Source organism: Pantherophis guttatus, chromosome 4, assembly GCF_059756535.1.
Source record: "Pantherophis guttatus breed Tessera chromosome 4, ASM5975653v1, whole genome shotgun sequence".
Taxonomy (NCBI): domain Eukaryota; kingdom Metazoa; phylum Chordata; class Lepidosauria; order Squamata; family Colubridae; genus Pantherophis; species Pantherophis guttatus.
In genome coordinates, this window is record NC_142066.1 from 138,328,602 (window position 1) to 138,350,284 (window position 21,683).

The 21,683-nt window shown below is 41.0% G+C and overlaps 1 protein-coding gene across 8 annotated transcripts in view; it reads right to left on the reverse strand.

Annotated features, from left to right (window-relative positions):
• Window positions 1–21,683, reverse strand: part of LOC117655214 (uncharacterized) — a 48,515-nt gene that overhangs the window by 24,790 nt on the left and 2,042 nt on the right. For 3 of the 8 annotated variants that reach the window (XR_004588592.3, XM_034402422.3, XM_034402417.3), the window contains 7 exons: window positions 15,512–15,557; window positions 14,817–15,064; window positions 8,466–8,584; window positions 6,174–6,302; window positions 3,879–3,943; window positions 3,506–3,562; window positions 1,162–1,260 (listed from right to left, as the gene is read on the reverse strand). Coding sequence is in view for 7 of the 8 variants with exons in the window: in XM_034402422.3 (XP_034258313.2) it covers window positions 1,162–1,260; window positions 3,506–3,562; window positions 3,879–3,943; window positions 6,174–6,302; window positions 8,466–8,584; window positions 14,817–15,064; window positions 15,512–15,522 (728 nt within the window). In the remaining variant the exon portion in view is untranslated. Of the gene's footprint in view, window positions 1–1,161; window positions 1,261–3,505; window positions 3,563–3,878; window positions 3,944–6,173; window positions 6,303–8,465; window positions 8,585–13,130; window positions 13,227–14,816; window positions 15,065–15,511; window positions 15,558–16,899; window positions 16,919–17,965; window positions 17,978–19,558; window positions 19,698–21,683 lie in introns of those variants that run through there. The other 5 variants (XM_087892867.1, XM_034402421.3, XM_087892868.1 and 2 more) reach the window with 5 other exon arrangements.

Here is a 21,683-nt window from a genome sequence, read left to right on the forward strand (position 1 = left end):
AGCATTCATCTCCAATAACTTTCTGTCATTATTTCCCAGACAGTGAACAAATCTCATGCGCTGGAAATGTGGAAGTGAATTGGCATTCTGTTGAGGTTATGATAAGAAATTATGGTGTAGAACTGTGAACCAAGAATTCCAGTCCGAGGGCAATTTCTTTGACGCGTGACTCTGGCAAGTGTAAATTTATCTTTTTGCCAATTCATAGGAAAAAAAATCAGGAATAGGACCAGTCTCAGGGCGAACCTGTTCACATGGACTTTTCTCTTGGTTTCTTCGGCCAAGAATTATGAATCATGTCAATGAACTTTTACATGCTGGTTAGTCAAAGTCTATGCGTCTTAAAAGTTGCTGGAATTGAGAAATAATGGCTTAGAAAAATATGAGCACAAGGATTATTTGCAGCGTAGAAAAATTGATCAGGGAGAAGGATGCTTAATCTTTTCTCCTTTGCCCATCCTTATACCCATCGTATACTTGGCCCAATAAGATTCACCCCAAATCTGCTTTCAGTATGAAGAATCTAGTAAGGAAAAGCATGCCCTAAAAATTGCCAAGAGGAGGATAACATTTGCAAGATAGAATTGTCTAGTTGGGGACTGGGAGTGAATATTAACACTCTCCTTCTATTGGCTCTGCAAATAGTTGCAGATGGCTTAAGTTATCTGTCATCATCCTGTTTTGAGATTTAGCATTTTGATCGGAAATAACATTGCATCACCAATCAGCAAAAAAATGCTAACAAAACAAATTGTAAATATACTTCTACAGCTTTCTCCTTTTCATTTCATTGGAAGTCAGAAAGTATAAGAGTAATGGTGGAAACCTTTGGGAAACTGGGGCTTATGTTTAGTTTTTTGAAAAAGGGAGAGGTGGGTGACAATGCAAACTATGCAGCATGGAGAGCTCATATGAAGGGCGCAAGTGAAGTTAGATTTTTGTTCTCGTGCGTGGAAGTTTTGAAGAATTTATTTGCTTGTGTTGTTAGCATTAAGCAGTACCCTTTTGTGTGTTCTAAAAATGGAGGAAATGGCACTACTAATTTTCAGCAATCATGCTTCAGGAACATGGCAATTCAAGCACAAAGAACCTCAGGCGGTCTAAGAAGAGGATTGCACCCTTCTGCTCAATGCAGATAAAGTATAAACCTGGATAAAATACCTAGCTGCCCTGCTTGTAGGTATTCCAAGGTAATGCATGGCTTCACTTCCCAAAAATTCTCGTATAGAAGACCGAAGCACAGCTCTGCCATCTCCTCTCCTATAGAAAAAAAAAACACTAAAAACATAGGTATTATTATTATTATTATTTTGACACTGAAAAGAAAAAAATACTTAGCAAATCCTTGCACTGGTTGATTTGATTGGCACATTTCGCTATCTGTGGCTATTGCACTTGTCCAAATATTGTTGACAGCTGAAACAAATTAAATATGTACTAACATGTTTAAATATGGATTTATTGTAGAGAACCAAAGGTTGTTTTGTTGGGAGGGATACACATTTCTTCTTAAAGATATGGATCAACAAAGAAACAGAATGGAAATAAAGGTAACATTGGAATCTGTATTGGGCTGAATCTAACACTGCTTCATCTTCTTTCAGATGGGAGTTTTCTAACTTATTTCTGGAGACGCCAAGGATTGGACTTGTGGCTTTTGGAATGCAAAGTATGTGCTCAATCAGTGAATGACAGCCAAACATAACATGCCAAACCTAGAAATCTATTTTTTTCTGATACAATGCTAGAAAGGGCCATTATGAGTGCCAATGCTTCACTATAAAGCAGAATTAAGAAATCATACTGCTAAAAATCCTCAAGTGAGCATTGCACATAATTTAGTTCACATCACAAACTGTGAATAGAAACACATAACAATATAGTTGTGTAGATACTACATCAGGGCTGTCAAACTCGCAACCTGCAGACCAGATGTGTCATGCGCTGGCCACATCCATGCCCGGTTTAGCAAAGGGGGGAAAAGTCGCAATACATCACTTGATGATGCCATGACAACTCGAATTTGGCACCCCTGTACTACATGTTCACTGTGACACTATATGAAGGCAAAAAGTGGACTCTGAAGAAAGTAAAATACAAAGAATATTAATACTTTTGGATTCTGGGATTGGAAGAGACTCCTAGAATGCTGTGTACAGTCAAGAAAACAAACAAATGGATCATCAAACAAATCAACCCAGATTTCTTGTTCAAGGCTCAAATTATCCTGCTTCAGACAAATTATATGTGAAGACCTAACTCTGAGGCAAAGACTACCAGGTAGTCCTCAATGTATGATCACACTTTAGCCCAAACTTGTGAGAATTTTTTAATTGAGTTTTGCCTCACTTTATCGCTTTTCTTGCCACATTTGTTAAGTGAAGCACTACAGTTGTTAACTTAGTAACACAGTTGTTAAACGAATCTGGCTTCCCCATTGACTTTGCTTGTCAGAAGGTTGCAAAAGGAGATCACATGATTCCAGAACATTCTAATCATCCAATATGAACCATGTGAATGTAAAACACACGACCATAGGGATGCTAAGACGGCCATAAATGTGAAAAATGGTCATAAGCCACATTTTTCAGTACTGTTGTAACTTCAAACAGTCACTAAACAAACTGTTGTAAGTAGAGGACTACCTGTATAACGCTGGGAAAGGTGGTAGGAAAGAGAAGAAGACAGCCAAGAGCAAAGTGATTAGACCCACTTATACTGGTAATGGGGCGTTATTGGAGGAGCTGAAGGACCAGATTAAAGACAGATCATTATGGGCAAAATCTATGTGGTGGCTAAGAGTCATCAATGACTTGATGCCACTTAATCAATTAATTAATCAATCAATCAAATACTATATAATTTTTATCTGTGGGATTTTTGGAATAGAGGTTTATCCCATTCAGTCAGGGATCTTGGCATTTCTATATTAAAATATCTCATGGTTATTTTTATCTTGTTCTTTTTATATGTAGTTATAAAAAGCTAGTATAAAACTCTACAGTATTTTATAATTCAAACTCTGAAAAAAGGAAAGACTCATCTGCAAACAGATTGGTTTTCTGGGTGGTCCTTAATGGTAAGTTATTGAAATTTTTTCAAAAAATATATAAAGAATGATTCTAAAAACTGGGTGCGTTTAGTCTAAAGGAAAAAGGCAGAGGAAAGACATGATACTTCAAAATCTCAAAAAGCAAAAGATGCACATTTATGCTTTGTAATGCCTAAGGGTAGAACATGAACTAAAAGGTGGAAGCTTTGCCAGAGGAGATTCAACCTTGAGATAAGGAGGTATTTCTGGACTATGAAAAATATAAACAGAACAGCTTGCCTCCTTGAGTAATGAGTGCTCCATGGCCAAGGTTGGATAGCCATTCTGTAAAATGGTATGGGCAGGGTGTGGAACCACAGTCTCTTCCAATCCTTGGATTCTATGATGCATTGTTGAAATTAATCCAAAACATATAAAGACCTGAAAGAATATTACACCAAATATGTAACACACCTGGAGTATGGTGTCCTTCCTGAACCTTTGAGCTGCAGTTCCCATCTGGATCCAAATCTATAGAAAGAAGATTAGTATTAGCAATGTGAACAACTGGTGCAGCACAGAATGGAACATCTTAAGCCAAAATATCATTAATACAAATCTTTTTCTGTACAAAGAACCCTCAACATAGGGGCAATAACATGTATGTATTTTGTAGTACAAGAATTAACAAAATAATACATGTGAAATACTTAGGAGTTTTGAAAACCATTACATACTACGTCTGGTTAATATTGTTATTGTTGGTCATTGTTATTTTAGTTTCTGAGATATCAATAGCAACCACATACTGATAGAGACAGGCCTTTTAAGACGAGATATGCAGTACCTGTTTGTATAAATGCCGATCAAGTGGGCTCTTCCATCACCCAGCTGTCCTGCCCAGCTACCAAACTAACATGAAAAGTTGAGATAAAAATATGAAACCATTATTTGCTATTCAGAAATAGAGCTGTAATTGAGATTCAATGTGCTTAAATAAACAATATTCTGTGTATATTTTACTAGTAATTGCAATAGGCACAGGAACAGTTTGGTACAATACTCATGTCAGTCCTGAAGCCATTTTGGGAGCATCTTCAGGGCTGCCACAGCAAGGCTGGGTAGAGCTGTGGAACGTGAAGAGGGAGATAGAGATAGTTGGGGGATACGTAGCCAAGATAGCATTATTATTGGGAACCAAGGACGTTCTACCAGCCAGAATTGGGATTGCAACCTGATTGGACCATGTGATGGAGGTGAGACCTGGGAGCAAGACCTTTGGGTTTTGATTTGGGTGGGGAAAACCCTGGGTCCTTCATAGTCAGGTTTTCACCAGCTGCACCAATATGACATTCCAAATAAAATTATGCTTTGAGGAAACTCTAAGCTTTTTGATTGCTTTGGATTTGTTACTTGGAACCCTGACAGCTACTAGCATAATTCTATGCTATTGACTATGAATGTGGAAATTGGTCTTTATGTTATATTTGCATCAGCAGGACAGAGGAACTGGAACTCAGCAAAATAAGTTCTTCTTAACTGGTTTTAGGATTTGTGTGGAAAACAGATGACATTTCAGGTTTATATTTATACAGAACAATTGAACATTCAAAAGGGTTCACAAACTTTTAAGCACCACTATAGGTTGCTTAGCATTTTAATAGACTTATTGAAAAAAACTATATCCATAAGATATAGAAACTGCTGTTCATTGTGGTCCACCGGCGGCTTGCGGAGCTGGCAGCAGAGTCGGACAGTGAGGAGGCTGGGGAGGAACATAGGCCAGTCCTGGAGTTTGGGGAAGGCTCGGACAAGGGCTCTGCATCAGAGGCAGAGAAAGGGCCATCTGGGAGATATATGCTGCGTCCGGAGCTTCCAGAGTTGGACCTCAGCAAGGCAGAGGAAGAGGGGGAGCCTGTACCCATTGCGCGCATGCACAGAGCTGCCAGAAATCAAGAAAAGTTAAAACAAAAGGGACAACTCGGGAGTAGGGCTTGGAGATGATTGGCCCCTCCCATAAGACTGAAAAGAGGAGCAAAGGCACGTGGGCCTTTGCAGGAAGCAATGCTGTTAATTCTGTTTAGTTTAAAGTCTGGAGCTTTGTTTGATTCTGGACTCCGTGTGGCTTTGCCAATTGGGTCTTTGGCAGCGTGTCAAAGGAGATAAAGGTGGGTGATTATCAGCCTTATCCCAAAGGACTCTTTACAACTATTTGGGACTCATCTGTGAATGAACAGAATTCACAACTGTTGAAATAAAAGAGGATTTTGGGACTACTCGTGTGTTTTACTGACTCAGGAAGCCTAGGTCATTAAACCTTGTTCATTAAAAATGTTGGCTGTTTTTCTTTGGAACTGACTGGAAATTAAAATTCTTGGCACATGACTCGTGTTCTAAATCAATTAATCTCATAATATGAAGCTAAAAATGTTCTGTATCTACAATCTGAATTGGCTAAGTTATATGGGAGGAGATAGTATCAGTAAATAAAACAGTTATCATTCTTCTCTGCTTTAGCAACCAACCTTTGAAGAAAGTGTTTTTGGACTAGGCCAAACATACCCATTTTGTCACCAACTAAAAATATAAAGGCAGCCTTTGGCACTATGAGGAGCTATTCTGTTTTTCAACTAGTGTACAGATGTCAGCTGTCTGGTAAGAGTCACTAGGGAGGAACAAGATATGGCTCAAAATAAAAAGGAGCTATGATTTGCATTCTGTTCAGCAGCACTGGAAAGAAGGGAAATGATGAAAGGATATAAGTGTGAGAAAGTATATTATGCCTGTTGCAGAGCCTGAAGTTGAAAATGTTGTTCACCCATAAAATACAGGAAAACAATCTTGAAAGTTAAAAAAAAAAAAGAGAACATGATTAGCCAACATTATTCCCATCTGCATGCTTTACCATTTCGATTATTTTACTAATTTACAAGAGAATTACAAGTAAATGACTGACAATTGAATGTCACTGCCATTCAGAGTACACAGAAAAAACCCTAGTATTTTACAGGATGTATCAGTTTTAGCATTTAAAGCCTAAGAAAAATTCCCCTTTGTAGTTGGAAAGAGCACACACATATATAAGATCATTTTAAAAATGTTGATAACATCTGGTTAGAAAACAAGTAGTACAACTACTAACCTGATGGCCACCATATCTATGGGTTAGGGGTTGAGATCCCAAGATTATTTTTGCACCACTGACAAGCTGTAGAAAATCATCTGAGCCTGAGGCAGACATGTCTAAATCCAGAATTTCTTCCAGGACTTCCTGAAATAGAAGGACTATATCAATCCATGAAAATTATTAAGATGTGTTTCACATGTTAGCTATGTACGTTATAGAAATTCATACTTTAGTGATGTACTTCTACTTGTTCGCCACACAATACCCATCCTATTTTCCAGACTATTAGAATTTATTGTTTTTAAGTTGTTGCTAAACCTCAACTCAGAACAGCCAGAAATGAAGTGCACTCAAGAAGAGGTGCAGAACTACAGCCTTCCTGCTCCTATTTCCAGGAAATGTCAGTAGTTTTGGGTTATTATATTTGGTGAGACTCCAGATCAGGCACAGCTATAAATATCTTATTCTTTTAGAAGCAGCCCATATTCAGGAACAAGTAGAAAGATCAGGGATTTGTCACTGGTAGATAAGCTGCTTTATTGTAGATAAGAAGTCATATATTATATGCAGAAGATCAACCTGCTGCAGAACACAGAAATCAAGCTATATATCTGGGTCAATGTCAAGGTATAAAGCCTCTTCTTCCAGTCTTTTTAAGTCAATAGATTCTTTATTATTATTTTCCAGTCTTTAATTTGGAATGGATTTGTTAAATATATACCAGTAGCTTTCTCTGATAAGAGCAGTATTTGTTCCTTCATTCCCTGCACATTTAGACAACAAAAGGGAGATGCATTTATACAATTTCACTTAGCTAGTTGAATTCAGTATAAAGTACAGATATCCAATTTAGTGACCTTGGACAATTCACTTTAATTAGGTAATTATCAAGTACTATAACATAAAAGCTAGATATGGTTTATGAAATTGGAACTTCATCTAATGTTTTCAGTATAATATTGCCCAATGATACAATTGCATCAAATTGGTTGTTTTCCTAACTATATTAAATTTGCTACTAACATTCATGTGTAATTCTCCCTCTTATATTCATATTGTGGTTCTGGATCCTATTAATAATTAAAGATAAATAATCAAAGATAAAACCCTAATGTGGTAACAATCCCCACAGACTGGGGATATCTTCTCAGCTCAAGTGTTTATTTGCTCACCCTCTTACAGGTGATTCCTTGTACAATTTAAGCTTTGGATCCTGGTTAACTGCTAACTACAGTTGGCTCAAAAATCAGGAAGGGATAAGAAGTAACACCTGTATGACAATAAGGGATCTCTAGGATAGGGTTTTCAAATTGGGATCTATAACTCTCATAGGGTTCTGCAAGAAATTGATTATGTTCCAGGAGATTAAAAGGGAAACAAATCAATTTAAACACAGTCAAATTTCTGTTACTAAAGCTTTGCTCTTAATCATGGATTTGGGATTTTTTAAAATAAATTCCATGGCCCCAAAAAGTTGAACTCCTCACTTTAGCAGAATTAGTACTAGGTTTAGGTATTATTAATTAAAGCAGTATTTTTCAAAGTTGGCACCTTTAAGATGTATGGACTTCAACTACTGGATGTGGAATTCTGGGAGTTGAAGTCCACATATCTTAAAATTGCCAAATTTGAAAAACACTATATTAAGAATTAGATCATTTAACGCATAGCCCATTATGGCATGTCTTGCAATATCTTAGGGCCATGCTTAATATATATTCAGAGCATAAGCTTTACAATAGGCAAGACAATAATGTGAAGTTGTCAAGGCCATATCACATAAATTACATGATTTTCTTTTTTTTGTTTCTTTTTATTTGGTGGCACAAAATGAAGTTTTCTTTCTTATTTTATAAAAAAAAACCAATATTTATAAAAGAGATTACATCTATTCAAGGACTTACACTTCCATTTTTATTTATTTTCTGCCTCAGAATTGTGAGAAACTGTGCCCGCAGTTTTTAACAACCTTGCATGAGAAGACTCTCAGTGGTCTCTGGTCTATGACTGTAATTAACTGATTGATTGATTGAGCCTCTGTGGACATGTACTATTGGGTTAACTTGATATAATGCACTTGCTATTTTCCAGTGATTTCGTATCCCTGAATATGGAATTATGCAGTTCAATCATTTTTGGGTCTTTGAATGATAGGGAGAATGTCCATTGATATGCAGATGGTAGACTGAATGAAGTAGAAGAATGTAATATAACAAGCATATTTATATAGGTTATATGTTCATAAACTTCTCTGATAGGCACACAGAGTAAAACAGCAGTTTTGTATTTTAAAAAAATATTCCTGACCTCTGAAACAGCTACAAGTAGAACTCTGGAATTAAATGGTGTAGGATATCCAACAGAAAAAATACAATCTTGAACCTCACGAACATAATTCTCTTGAATATGATCAACAGGAAGTGTAGCTAGAGGGGAGAAGTAAATTAATTTCACACAGAATTCCAAAAAGGTGGCAGTGTTAAGCTTTTGCAGCAAAAACTAAAGATTTCTGATTGTCTGGAAATTGAGTCATGGCAACTGGAATTATTTTCTTTTTCGGTTTGAAATGTTTTGCTGCTTATCCAAATAGCTTCTTCAATCTGAGCAAGTTAATAAAGGGACCCATAAATGTCCTTCAGGGTGGTTTCATTTTTTACTTAATCTGAATAGGCTCCTTAACTAAGTAGGCAGAAAGTCGTTAAAGGTCATTGCTCCTAAATCCTTCTCTTAGGTGAGTCTTTAAGCACTCTTGCATTAGTCCCCAGGAAATCTAGATCAGAGGTTCAATGGAGAGGTCACACTTAAAGACCCACCCTAAGAGAAGAATTTAGAGCAAACACCCTTAATGAATTTTTGCAGATTTCTGATTGTGAACTACAAAATCCACAGTCAACAATACTTTTACTAAAGCATACACTTCAGTATATCTTAGTAAAAGCATACAAACTCTTCTGGTACCACAGATGTCCACAGGAAATCTTTTCTGGCTTAATTTTTAATGTTCAATAGATCATTTAAAATAAAACCAAGAATTAAAATGTAAAACTATTGCATTGCAAAATAAAACATTTTCCTCAGCATTATCTTTGGTCATAGGATTGTATTTCATTTCATTTTATTAAATTTATATACCGCCCTACTCCCGAAGGACTCAGGGCAGTGAACAGGCACAAAATAAAACACATGAATACAAAAGTTAAAAAACATAATTAAAACCAAATTAAATAATTTTTGCCTGAGACAATTAAAATTCCCAATAAGTATTGATGCTCCACATGGACGCAATAGGTAATTTTAGAAAGTAAAAATAATGAGTGGCAGCAACCCAGCATTCATCTGCTCTGAAAGCGTGAACGAAGAGAAAGATACAGTGGTTGAAGAGCAATCCCATTAGTTTCTGTGTGATTGTGACTTGTTTATTTATTTATTTATTTATTTCATGTATTTATATGCTGCCCTTCTCCAGAAGGACTCAGGGCGGCGAACACAAATTAAAAACATGTACAACAGAATCCCATTTTAAACCAAATTAACTAATAAATAATAAAACCCAGAATCAGAGTCAGCCTATTTGCTTGAACAGCCAAGTCTTCAGGTCCCAACGGAAGGAGCGGAGATCAGGAGCTGTCCGGAGCTCAGTAGGCAACTCATTCCAGAGGGTGGGAGCACCCACAGAGAATGCCCTACCCCTGGGCGCCGCCAGATGGCATTGGCTTGTCATCGGAACCCTGAGGAGAGCAGCCCTATGTGAGCAAACAGGATGGTGAGAGGCAAGCAGGAGAAGGTCCTGCAAATATCCCGGACCTAAGTCATGTAGGGCCTTATAGGTGAGAACCAGCACCTTGAAGCAGACCCAGAGAACCATTGGTAACCAGTGCAGCTCACGCAGGAGAGGTGTTATATGGGAGTAACGAGGGGCTCCCGTAACAACCTGTGCGGCTGCATTCTGGATCGAGTCTCTGGGTGCATCTCAGGAGCAGGCCCATGTAGAGGGAATTGCAGTAATCCAAGCGGGAAGTAACCAGGGCATGAGTGACAGTGCGAAGTTCATCTCAGTCCAGGAAAGGGCGCAACTGGCACACCAGGCGAACCTGTGCGAAGGGCCCCCTGATCACGGCCGTCAGGTGGTCTTCTAGGGACAGCCGAGCATCCAGGAGGATACCCAAGTTGTAAGCCCTATCAATGGGGGCAAGTTTTTCCCCACCCATCAAAAGTGATGGGATCTCTGAAACCCGAGATGCCGGCATCCACAGCCACTCAGTCTTGGAGGGGTTGAGTCTGAGTCTGTTTCTACCCATCCAGGCCCACACCGCCTCCAGGCAACGGGACATCACGGAAAGGGCATCTCTGGGGTGATCTGGGGTGAAGATGTATAACTGGGTATCATCAGCATATTGATGATATCTCACCCCGAAGCCACGAACGATCTCACCCAGTGGCTTCATATAAATGTTAAAGAGCAGGGGGGAGATAACCGACCCCTGAGGCACCCCACAATTGTCAGGCACCCCACAATTTAGGGGCCTCGGGGTAGACCTCTGCCCCCCCGCCCATACAACCTGCAAGCGACCTGAGAGGTAGGAAGAGAACCACTGTAAAACAGTGCCTCCCACCCCCAACCCCACAAGTCGCTGCAGTAGGATACCCTGGTCGATGGTATCAAAACCGCTGAGAGGTCAAGTAGGACCAGGATGGAGGAACAATCACCATCCTGAGCCCGCCAGAGATCATTTATCAGAGCGACCAGTGCCGTTTCCGTGCTGTGCCCGCGTCGGAAGCCCGATTGGTACAGGTCTAGGTATTCCGTTTCCTCCAGGAACTGTGGGACCTGTTGCGTCACCACAGTCTCAACAACCTTCGCAATGAAGCGAAGGTTGGAGACGGGACGATACTTATTAAGTGAGTCTGGATCCATGGAAGGCTTTTTGAGGAGAGGTTGAACCACCGCCTCCTTAAGAGAGGCGGGGAAGACCCCCTCCTTCAACGAAGCGTTGACAATTGCCTGGATCCAGTCTCTCGTCACCTCCCTGACAGCCGAAACCAACCAGGAGGGACAAAGATCCAATAAGAAAGTGGAGGAACCAAGTTTACCCATAATCCTGTCCACTTCCTTGACAGAAACAGGGTCAAACTCAACCCAGATATTACTCTCAAGACTTACCCTAGTCTCTCCATTGGATTCTGCCCAGACAGAGTCCAATCCGATCCAGATCTGAGCAATTTTATCATGTAGAAACTGTACAAAATCCTCAGCTCTGCCCTGTAAAGGGTCTTCCCTGATTGAGGAGGGAGCGGGTCACACGAAACAGGGCCGCTGGGCGGTTTTCTGCAGATGCAATGAGGGCGGCGAAGTAATCTCGCTTCGCCGCTTCCATCGCCACTAGATAAGACCTAATATGGGTTCGTAACTGTATTCGATCAGATTCAGACTGGGAGGACCTCCAACTCTCCTCTAGGCGTCTTTTCTGACATTTCATTTCCCGGAGCTCCATGGAAAACCAAGGAGCGACCCGGGATTTGCGTTGAGTCAGAGGCCGCAAAGGTGCAATTCGGTCCAAGGCGTCGGCAGTCGCCCGTTCCCAGGATGCCACCAGAGCCTCAGCTGAATCGCAGGATTGAGAGATGGGGAATGTCCCAAGCTCCGTCAAGAACCTCTCTGGGTCCATCAGGCGCCTGGGGCGGAACCATTTTATGGGTCTCGCCTCCCAGTGGCAAGGGTTGGCAGATTGAAAGTCCAGTCTAAGGAGAGAATGGTCGATCCATGACAGGGGGGCAATGGAAAGTTCCCCCTTACCATGACCATTTATCCACTGCCCAGAGAGAAAAACTAGGTCGAGTGTGTGTCCGCCCCTATGAGTTGGGCCCTGAATAACCTGAGTCAGGTCCATGGCTGCCATGGAAGCCATGAACTCCCAGGTTGTCTCAGATGACTCGCCGATTGAAGGCAGATTGAAATCTCCCACAACCAAAAGGTTGGGGAATTCAAATGCCACTTCAGTCAAGACATGCGGGCAGGGCAACGTAGCTGGGAGATAGGTATGTGACCAACAAGCCCGACTGAACTCCAGGGTCCCACTTCAATAGAAGAGACTCACACCCACCTATCTGAGAGACAGTGACCTCCTTAGGACTAAGACTTTCTCTAACAACCACCGCCACCCCTCCGCCCCTTCCCTGGTGTCGCGGCTGGTGCAGCACACGAAAGCCCGGGGGGCATAAATCAGAGAGAGGGATTCCCCCCTCCTGTCCCAACCAGGTCTCCGTGATACAGGCCAGGTCCGCACCGTCTTCATCAATAAGATCTCGTATGAGGGGGGCCTTATTCACCACGGACCTGGCATTCACATACACCATATTGAGACCAGGGTTCCTCGCTCTCGCATCCCCAGGAAAGCAGGGTGAGCAGGAGGCATGGGAGCAAGTCACCACCCGAATGCATCTGGTGTGATGCTCCGACCCCTACTTCCATTTCTTCTGCCCCATCCCACCATCACAGGTATAGAATGTCCCACCCCTCTCCAAACATCCTCTATGACTCCCAACCCCCCCCAATCCGCCGGGACCATCAGAATGGCATGGCTGCTGATCCTTAAGAGACCCCACCAGTCTCATTTTTGTTGTTAAAAACCACCCTACTCCCAGATCCCCTTAAAATTGGATCTAAAAATCTATTTAAAAAACCCCAGATCCTCTGTTTTTTAGTGTACCACCTCTCGGGGTTCCAAAACCCGTCATCAAGGGCGGCCCTCGATAGTTGAGAGGGCCAAACCTGCGAGAGCGGGCCATCTCGCCGTGCAAGGAGTTCCGCAGCTGAGTACACCGTAAATAGAAGAAAAGGCTGGAGGGAATGAGAGACAATCTTCTGAAGGTGTTGGAGATGGTCATAGTAGAGGGGAAGAAGATGTTATGTAGAGCACCAACATACTAGAACAATAACCGCCCTTTCATAGCGATGAGAAATCTGAAAATTACAATTCTGTCCAGGGGGAAATAAAGGTCTTAATGGCCGCCTTCTCATGATGATCAGTCCAGAGTCCAAAAGGATTTAAGAGGAGATGGTCCGTTCCCCTACAAAATAAACAGGGGGCAAATAAGGATTCACAGTGTCAAGTGTCTTCATTCCCTTCGATATCTGTGGAAGCCGAGATGGAATTAAAGGGATAGGATGGTATATCAAAGAGCAGAGTAAGTGCTGATAGAACAACAGCTGATGGGGTAACACAGCGAGGGAGAGATATTCAGGTGGGGGTGTCAAAGCAGGGAATCATTAAATTGAGCTGAGAGGCCATACTAGGCCTAGGCCTGATGTGGGGGAGAGGTTTATCGAAGGGGGAAATCAATCAACATCCCCTTCTTGTAGTCTTCCGCCCACTCAACCATACTCCTCCAGACTTCTTTTTCAAAGGCCCCTCAGCCTTAGATGACTACTAGTCCCCCTGCAGATCAGAAAAAGGGGGTATCCAGATCGCCCTAAACTTAGAGCAAATCCTGAGCCTCCTGCATCACCGACTTCTTCTATGGCAGCCTCCAGATGTCTCCACCCTCCTCACTGCCACCATCATCATCGTTATCCCTACAGACGTTGAAAACGCTGCCGCAGCTGCTGCCACCTCCTTGGTAGTACAGTGGTCTAAGGCACCCTGTTATTAAGACCAAATGCCTGCAATTACTGCAGGTTCGAATCTCGCCAGGCTCAAGGTTGACTCACCTTCCATCCTTTCTAAGGTAGGTAAGTTGAGGACCCAGTTTGTGGGGGCAATAAGCTGACTTTGTATAAATATACAAAAGTATGAAGGCTATTGCTTAATGCATTGTAAGCTGCCCTGAGTCTCCGGAGAAGGGCGGCATATAAATCAAATTTTTTTTAAAAAAAAAAAAAGGCCCCAACCAGCTTCAGAGCGGCTTTCTCCAGCGATTCGAGCGCCACAGCTGTTGTAACTGTCGATTAGAATGGGAGCCTTTAAATCTGTTAGGCAGCAGCAATCAGGCAAGCAGGCTCCGGCCTCACCATCACTGGCGTCCTCCGCACCCCTTCCGTCCATAAATCGATCGGACGGGCGATGTTTCGCTTTCCAGGAAAGGGGTCATTAGATGTTCTGCGGGCCCCCCAACACCTCAAAGGTGCCTATCATACACCTCCGCATTTCGGTGTTTAGCACGGAGCCGCCATTTTGGTCAACTACCCGGAAGTTCTCCCTTGTTGCTTCTACAATGGCAGTAATTTTTGAACAATCAAATTTCCCCAAAGCAGCCATTTTAGACAAACATCCACAACAATATCTCAACGTTACAAATATACCCAATATTTCAATAAAACTGCCTGACTTAGATTAGATTGTGTAAAAAATAAAGTCAACAATGTAACAAAAACACATTTTCCACAGTTAGGATATGCCCAAGGTTATAGTAGTAGGAACATTTCTGAAAAATAGTATAGGTTTTAAATATAATCCTAAATAAAAGCAGGCTAGCAAGCCAAGCCGAATTCACACTTAACTTTCACTGAAATAGATCGAATAAGATAATCAGTCCTGTTGATTTTCAGCCACATAGATTTCTCTAGATAGCAACTACCCTGGAATAGCACTAAGACAAATTGTTTATCCAGATAAAATTCCAATAAAAATATGTACATGTTGTCAGGGGTTATATACGTACCTGTGAACATTTCTGTAGAAAGTTTCCATTCATCTAAAGTAGTTAATTTCAGTTTCTTTTCACAATAATCTTGATCCAAATTTGATGCATTGACGTAATTATGGATGTGGCTAAAACTACTTGCAGCAATTGGATCAATGAGGTAACATCCAGAATGATATACCAATGTTAACAATGAAAACCACCATAAAGTTGCCCAGCAACCAGACATATTAAGTCCCGCAACTTTTCTTAAATCATGATCAATTCTGAAGGGAAACAAATGTAATTGATATTCATAATGAGACACAGCTTTATTTCTGAACCTTTACATTTATAAAAACAACTTCCTCGCAGTTTTAGTTTCATATACCATGTTTCCCCAAAAATAAGACCCTGTCTTATATTTTTTTGAACCCTGAAATAGCGCTTGGCCTTATTGCCGTGCGCTTAAAAGCCCGATTGGGGCTTATTATCAGGGGATGTCTTATTTTGGGGGAAACAGGGTATATATAGGCAAATAGCAATTCCATTTTTCCATTCATTTTTTTTTCTCCAGCCAAGAAAAATCTGTTAAAATATTATTTTGTTTTAAAGATCATATTAGAATAATCTATTATGGACAAAAAAAATGGAAAGATTCTGAAATAGCCACAATATAGGAATAGTTGCTGAAGATGATAGAACTTTTGCTAGAGATGGCAAAATTAACTTACTTGATCAACATTTGTCAATGACTGGAAATCCCTTCTGGACTTTTTGCTGAAAAAAATGAGAAAACATATATGATTTATGGGTTTGAAGATTAGAAATATAGTTTATGGAAGAAGGAAATTAAGATGTAACTTTAGAGAGAGGATAAAATAAAAATGCATTTATAACTATTGTCAAAAACATGAAAAACTGCTTCTTTATAATCTTTTTTCTTTTTCTATTTAATTGTTTTAATTAAACAATTAATAACTCAATTGTTTGGATTTTCTTGATTATTTTCTAATATTTGTATTATTTTTATCTTGTAAAAAATTTATTCAATAAAAATTACGTTTAAAGAAAGATCAGTCCATTAGGGACCTCAATTAATCAGTTCAATCAGACTAGAGCTGGAAGGGATCTTCGAGGTCTTCTAGTCCAAACACCTGCTCAAGCTGAAAATCTCATACCATTTCAGACAAGTGACTTTCAAGTGCCTTCTTAAAGGTTTCCAGTGATGAAACACCCACAGAACTTCTGGAGGCAAGCTGTTTCTTTAGTTGATTGTCCTTACTATTAGGAAGTTTCTCCTTAGTTCTAGGTTGCTTCTCTCCTTGATTAGTTTCCATCCATTGTTTCTAGTTTTGCATTCTGGTGCTTTGGAAAATATGTTGACCTCTTCTTCTTTGTGGCAATCTCTCAAATACTAGAATACTCCTATCATGTGCCCCCTATTCTCTTTTTCCCCTAAACTAGCCAAATCCAAATCCTGCAACCATCCTTCATGTGTTTTTGTCTCCAGGCCTCTAATCATCTTAGTTGCTTTTCTTTGCACTTTTTCCAAAGTCTCAACATCTTTTTTGTGACCAAAACTGGATGCAGTATTCCACATGTGGCCTTACTAAGGCTTTATAAAGTGGTACTAGTATTTCACATGATTTTGATCCTATGCCTCTGTTTATACAACTAAGGATTGTATTAGCTTTTTTGGCTGCTGCCGCACACTGCTGACTCATGTTTAAGTAATCGTCCACTAGGACTTCAAAATAAAATTAAGTTTTATCTAAATCAGATATAAGCAATCCACAAACTGTATAGGAGTACCAATATATTTTTGTAGCTCTCAAGAATATTTCAAGATTATTCCACTGCAATTTGGAAGCAAAACTACAGATTTCTGATACTGCAGTTTTTGTCCTTTTTTGCTACAATAAAGAAATAGGTTAAGTTTATTTATTTATTTATTTATTTATTTATTTATTTATTTATTTATTTTAATTTGATTTATATGCCGCCCTTCTCCGGAGACTCAGGGCGGCTTACAATGCGTTAAGCAATAGCCTTCATACTTTTGTATATTTATACAAAGTTAGCTTATTGCCCCCACAAACTGGGTCCTCATTTAACCTACCTTAGAAAGGATGGAAGGCTGAGTCAACCTTGAGCCTGGTAAGATTCGAACCTGCAGAAATTGCAGGCAGCTGTGTTAATAACAGGGTGCATTAAACCACTGTGCTACCAAGGCTACCAATGCAATTTTGTCGCATTTCTATGCTGCCCAACTCCCAAGGGACTCTGGCCGGCTTACAACAGAGAATAAAACAATGCAACAATATCCTATACAAAAGTTAAAAGAAGACATTAAAACATTAAAATGTTAAAACACATACACTCCAATTTGTGGCCGGGTCTCGCAAGATCACTATAACCAGATCAACGGCCCCAGGCCTGCCGGAAGAGCCAGGTCTTCACCGCTTTCCAGAAGGCCAATAGAGTGGGGGCGGTCCAGACTTGAGGAGGTAATTGGTTCCAGAGAGCCAGGGCAGCCACAGACAAGGCCCTCCCCGGTGGGCCCGCCAGCCGATATTGTTTAGCTGACGGGACCCGGAGGAGACCAACTCTGTGGGATCTTACCGGTTGCTGGGAGCTATGTAGAAGGCGGTCTCGAAGATAGCCTGTCCTGAGCCATGTAGGGCTTTAAAGGTAATAACCAATACCTTGAATTGCGCCCGGAGACCGATAGGGAGCCAGTGCAGCTCGCGGAGAATTGGTATAATGTGGGTGTATCTAGGTGCACCCACTATAACTCGCGCGGCTGCATTCTGGACCAATTGTAGTCTCCGAACACTTTTCAAGAGTAGCCCCATGTAGAGCACGTTGCAATAGTTCAACCGTGAGGTGACAAGGGCATGAGTGACTGTGAGGAGAGCCTCCTGATCCAAGTAGGGTGCACCAGATTGGTGCACCAGACGAACCTGTGCAAAGGTCCCCCTAGCTACAGCTGTCAGATATTGTTCCAATCTCAGCTGTGAGTCTAGAAGGACACCCAAATTGCGAGCCCGTTCTGAGGGGGGCACTTTCTCTCCCCCCAGAACCAAGGATGGACAATCGACATAGTCTTTAGAGGGCAATACCCAGAGCCATTTGGTCTTGTCTGGGTTAAGTCTGAGCCCATAGACTCCCATCCAGATCCTCACAGCCTCCAGGCACTGGCACATCACATCTACCATCTCACTGAACTGATGAGGGGTAGAGATATACAGCTGGGTATCATCAGCATATTGCTGATATCCCACCCCGTGTCATCGGATGATTTCACCCAGTGATTTCATGTAGATGTTAAATAGGAGGGGAGAGAGGACCAAGCCCTGAGGAACTCCACAGACGAGGGGCCTAGGGAACACCTCTGTCCTCCTACCAGCACCGACTGTGACCGACCAGAGAGATAAGAGGTGAACCACCGCCACATGGTGCCTCCCACTCCCAGCTCTCTTAGTCGCCACAGAAGGATACCATGGTCGATGGTATCGAAAACCGCTGAGAGGTCAAGTAGCACCAAGATAGAGGAATGATCCCTGTCTCGGGCTCGCCAAAAATAATCCATCAGCGTGACCAAGGCAGTTTCCGTGCTGTAGCCAGGTCTGAAGCCGGGCTGAAAAGGGTGCAGATAATAAGTTATCAGGAAGCTTAATATTTCGATTTTATGCCTTTATATCCTTCCTGCCCAATCTTGTTAAATCAATTATTCCATTTTTCTGATATCCTTTCAAAGTTAACTTCCTGATAACTATTTCTTTATTGCAGCAAAAAAGGACAAAAACTGTTGATCAAATAGCTCCTTGTTTAACAACTACTCATTCAGCGACTGTTCAAACTTCGGATGGTGCTGAATGAATGTTACTTACAACCAGTTTTCAAAATTCTGGCCATCACAATATCCCCATGACCACAGGAATGCAGGCTCTGCAACCATGACTGTAGGCTTCTGATAAGCAACACAAATGGCAGTCATGTGACATTGTGCTTAATGATGGTATGGGATTTGCTTAAATCCCATATGTGCTGGGTTTCAGATGTGCTGAAACTTCTATTATTAAGCAGTGCAGTGCAGTAGTGGGTTTCAAATCCCGGCGCTACCGGTTTGGTATCGGTAGCACGCGGATGCGTGCGCTCACTTTGCAAGCACACAGCACTTCTGCGCATGCGCAGAGCGTTTTTGATGACATCTGGGTGGGTGGGCGGAGCCTCTTGCCGTCGCCGCTACCAGTTTGCCCAAACCAGGGTGAATTGGGAGCAACCCACCACTGGTGCAGTGACATGATGTTGTGCTTTATGACATCACTTAGTGAAAGAAATTCTTGTCTCAATCACCATCATTAATCAAGGACTACAGATCAGACAAGTCTGTTTTCTCTGAAAGTAATCCAATAATCATGATCATGGGCTGACCACAGATTTCCAAAAATCAATGGTGGAATCAGGTACCTGGTTGAATCAGGGGTGAAATGCTCCTGGTTCGACCGAATCATGCGATCCGGTAGCGATTGTCACGGTTCGTTCGGCAATCTGGTAGTGATTGCAGAGCATAAAGTTCCGCCAACCCGCCCAGGTGTTGTTACTTCCTGATTTTAACCAGGAAGTAATGTGATTTTACCTTCTGCGCATGCACAAAACCTTCTGCGCATACGCAGAAGGTCTGCGCACACATGTGACACATGTACTTCCAAACCAGTAAGGAAGGTAAGTAGATTTCACCCCTGGTTTAATCCTAGGAAAATTATTTTATTTACCTTTTTTATATAAGATGGCAAATCTGTTCAATCAATATTGTAATTATACGTAAATTACTAGACAGGTGGCATATAGAATATTGCATCTAGTTCTAGGTGCCACATTTTGGAAAGAAGATTGACAATCCAAAGATCAACCAAGGTGACATGGGACATGGAAGCAGAAACCTGTAAGAAATAGTCAGAGGTGCTAAGAAAGTTTAACCTCAAAGACAAGATTAGACATGTTTTATGTTTTCAAGAATAAGGACTATAATGTAGATAGGGTAAAACAGTATATGATACAGGACAAGAAACATTGGATTTAAAGGAATTGATTTCAGTTAGATAATGGGGAAATGCCTTAATAGAATTGTTGAGCAGAATGCCAGTAGAACAGCAGAATTGATAATGAAAGATGATAAGAGTTGTTTAAATAAAGGCTGGATTGCTATCTGTTGGAGATGGTGTAATAGTAGATTCCTGTTCTTAGGCAAAGGACTGGATTAGATGAACTTCAAGGTCACTTCCAGACTTTACATTCTATAAGTTAAACCAAAGTTTTGTTTTGTTTTGTTTTGTTTTATTGTTTTATTAATGTTGCTATAATTTGCAACCCAGTACTTAGAAAGGGAAGGGAACCAGTACTTAGAAACTCTTTGCAGATACCCAAGCACCATAATATGCATGATGATGATACAAAGTGATGTGCCTAAGGCAATATGTGAGCAAGGTCAGGATATTCTGCCACACACACAGACAAACTTCAGGTTGGCCACACATGGCTAATAGTGTTGTATAAATAGCTATGGTTTTATTTAGCAGATCATATCTTCAGCCAATTGACTTTTCAAACTATGTGTGAAAATGAACGTTGACAGCTCCACTGTCTGAAGCTGAATTATCTCTTTAGAATGCAGTGCTAAATTGTGGCTTAGCCATGAATGAGCTTCAGATTCTTCAAGTGCTCTCAACCTTTTCCTCCAAAGCAGCTTCAAGGATTGAAAGTTTTAGGATACCATTTAGCATTATGTTGAAATTTCAACAGCTACTGCATTTTTCTAATTCTGTTATATGCTAAAGAGGCCTGATTTAGCACATTCTGAGATGTTATGATATCATCCAATTTATTTTGTTCATTGGATTATAATTTGACGTAGCTATTCCTCACTTAATGACAATTCATTCAGCAACTGTTTGAAGTTACAATGGTGTTGAACAAAGGAATTTACAACTCGTTCTTGAAATTCTGGCCATCATAATACCCTCACATCAAATAAACAAAATTTGGGTCCAGTCCACCTATTACTGTGCATCTCCCACTCCCAGCTGACCTTCATTGTCATCATCACTGCCATCTCTTTACGCTATCCCAGTCACACATGGGGCCCCATGGAAATCTCATGCAGGACAATGTGTGAGAGCTACAAGTCAGCAGGGTATATCCCACTACACATTACAGGCCATTTCTGGCCAAGTCTTTTTTGTGTGTGTGCTGGCTGTGTCCTTTTTTTTTTTTTGCAAAAGACAGATCCGGCTGGCACATGAAAGAAACCTGGTGTGAAAATGGTGCGCAGTATGATGGGCATCAAATAGCAGGAAGGGTTGAACAATGGGGGCAACTGACTGTGGTAGTGGCCAAAAGGACAGAGTTATGGGAGAGATACATGGATGGGAAAGATGGAGACAGTGCCTTACCAAGTATGGTTTGGATCCAGGTGTGTCTTTGCTAATGACTGCATATACTCAATAACAGTAACTGGGACTGCTGGAACTGCCATTGCTAAACAAAGCAATCAAGTGACATTTAACTCAACGCTTTGCTTAGCAATAAATGCCAGTCCCAATTAGGATTATTAAATGAAGACTGGCTGTACCTTCATCCAGAGGCTAGAATTATTATGAATGTATCCGTCTTTCAGTCTACCAAGTTATATAGTGCCAATTGTTCAAATCAATCAATCTTCACAGTGGTTCTGAACTATTGGCTTTTTTATTAAAGGATTGTATGGAAATGTGCATGTGATAACTTGTTCTGACATGCTAATGGTATTATGCAGTGGTGAAATGTAAAATTTGTTACTACCGGCTCTTCGGGCGTGGCTTGGTGGGAGGGTAATGTGATCGGGTGGGCGTAGCCAACTTT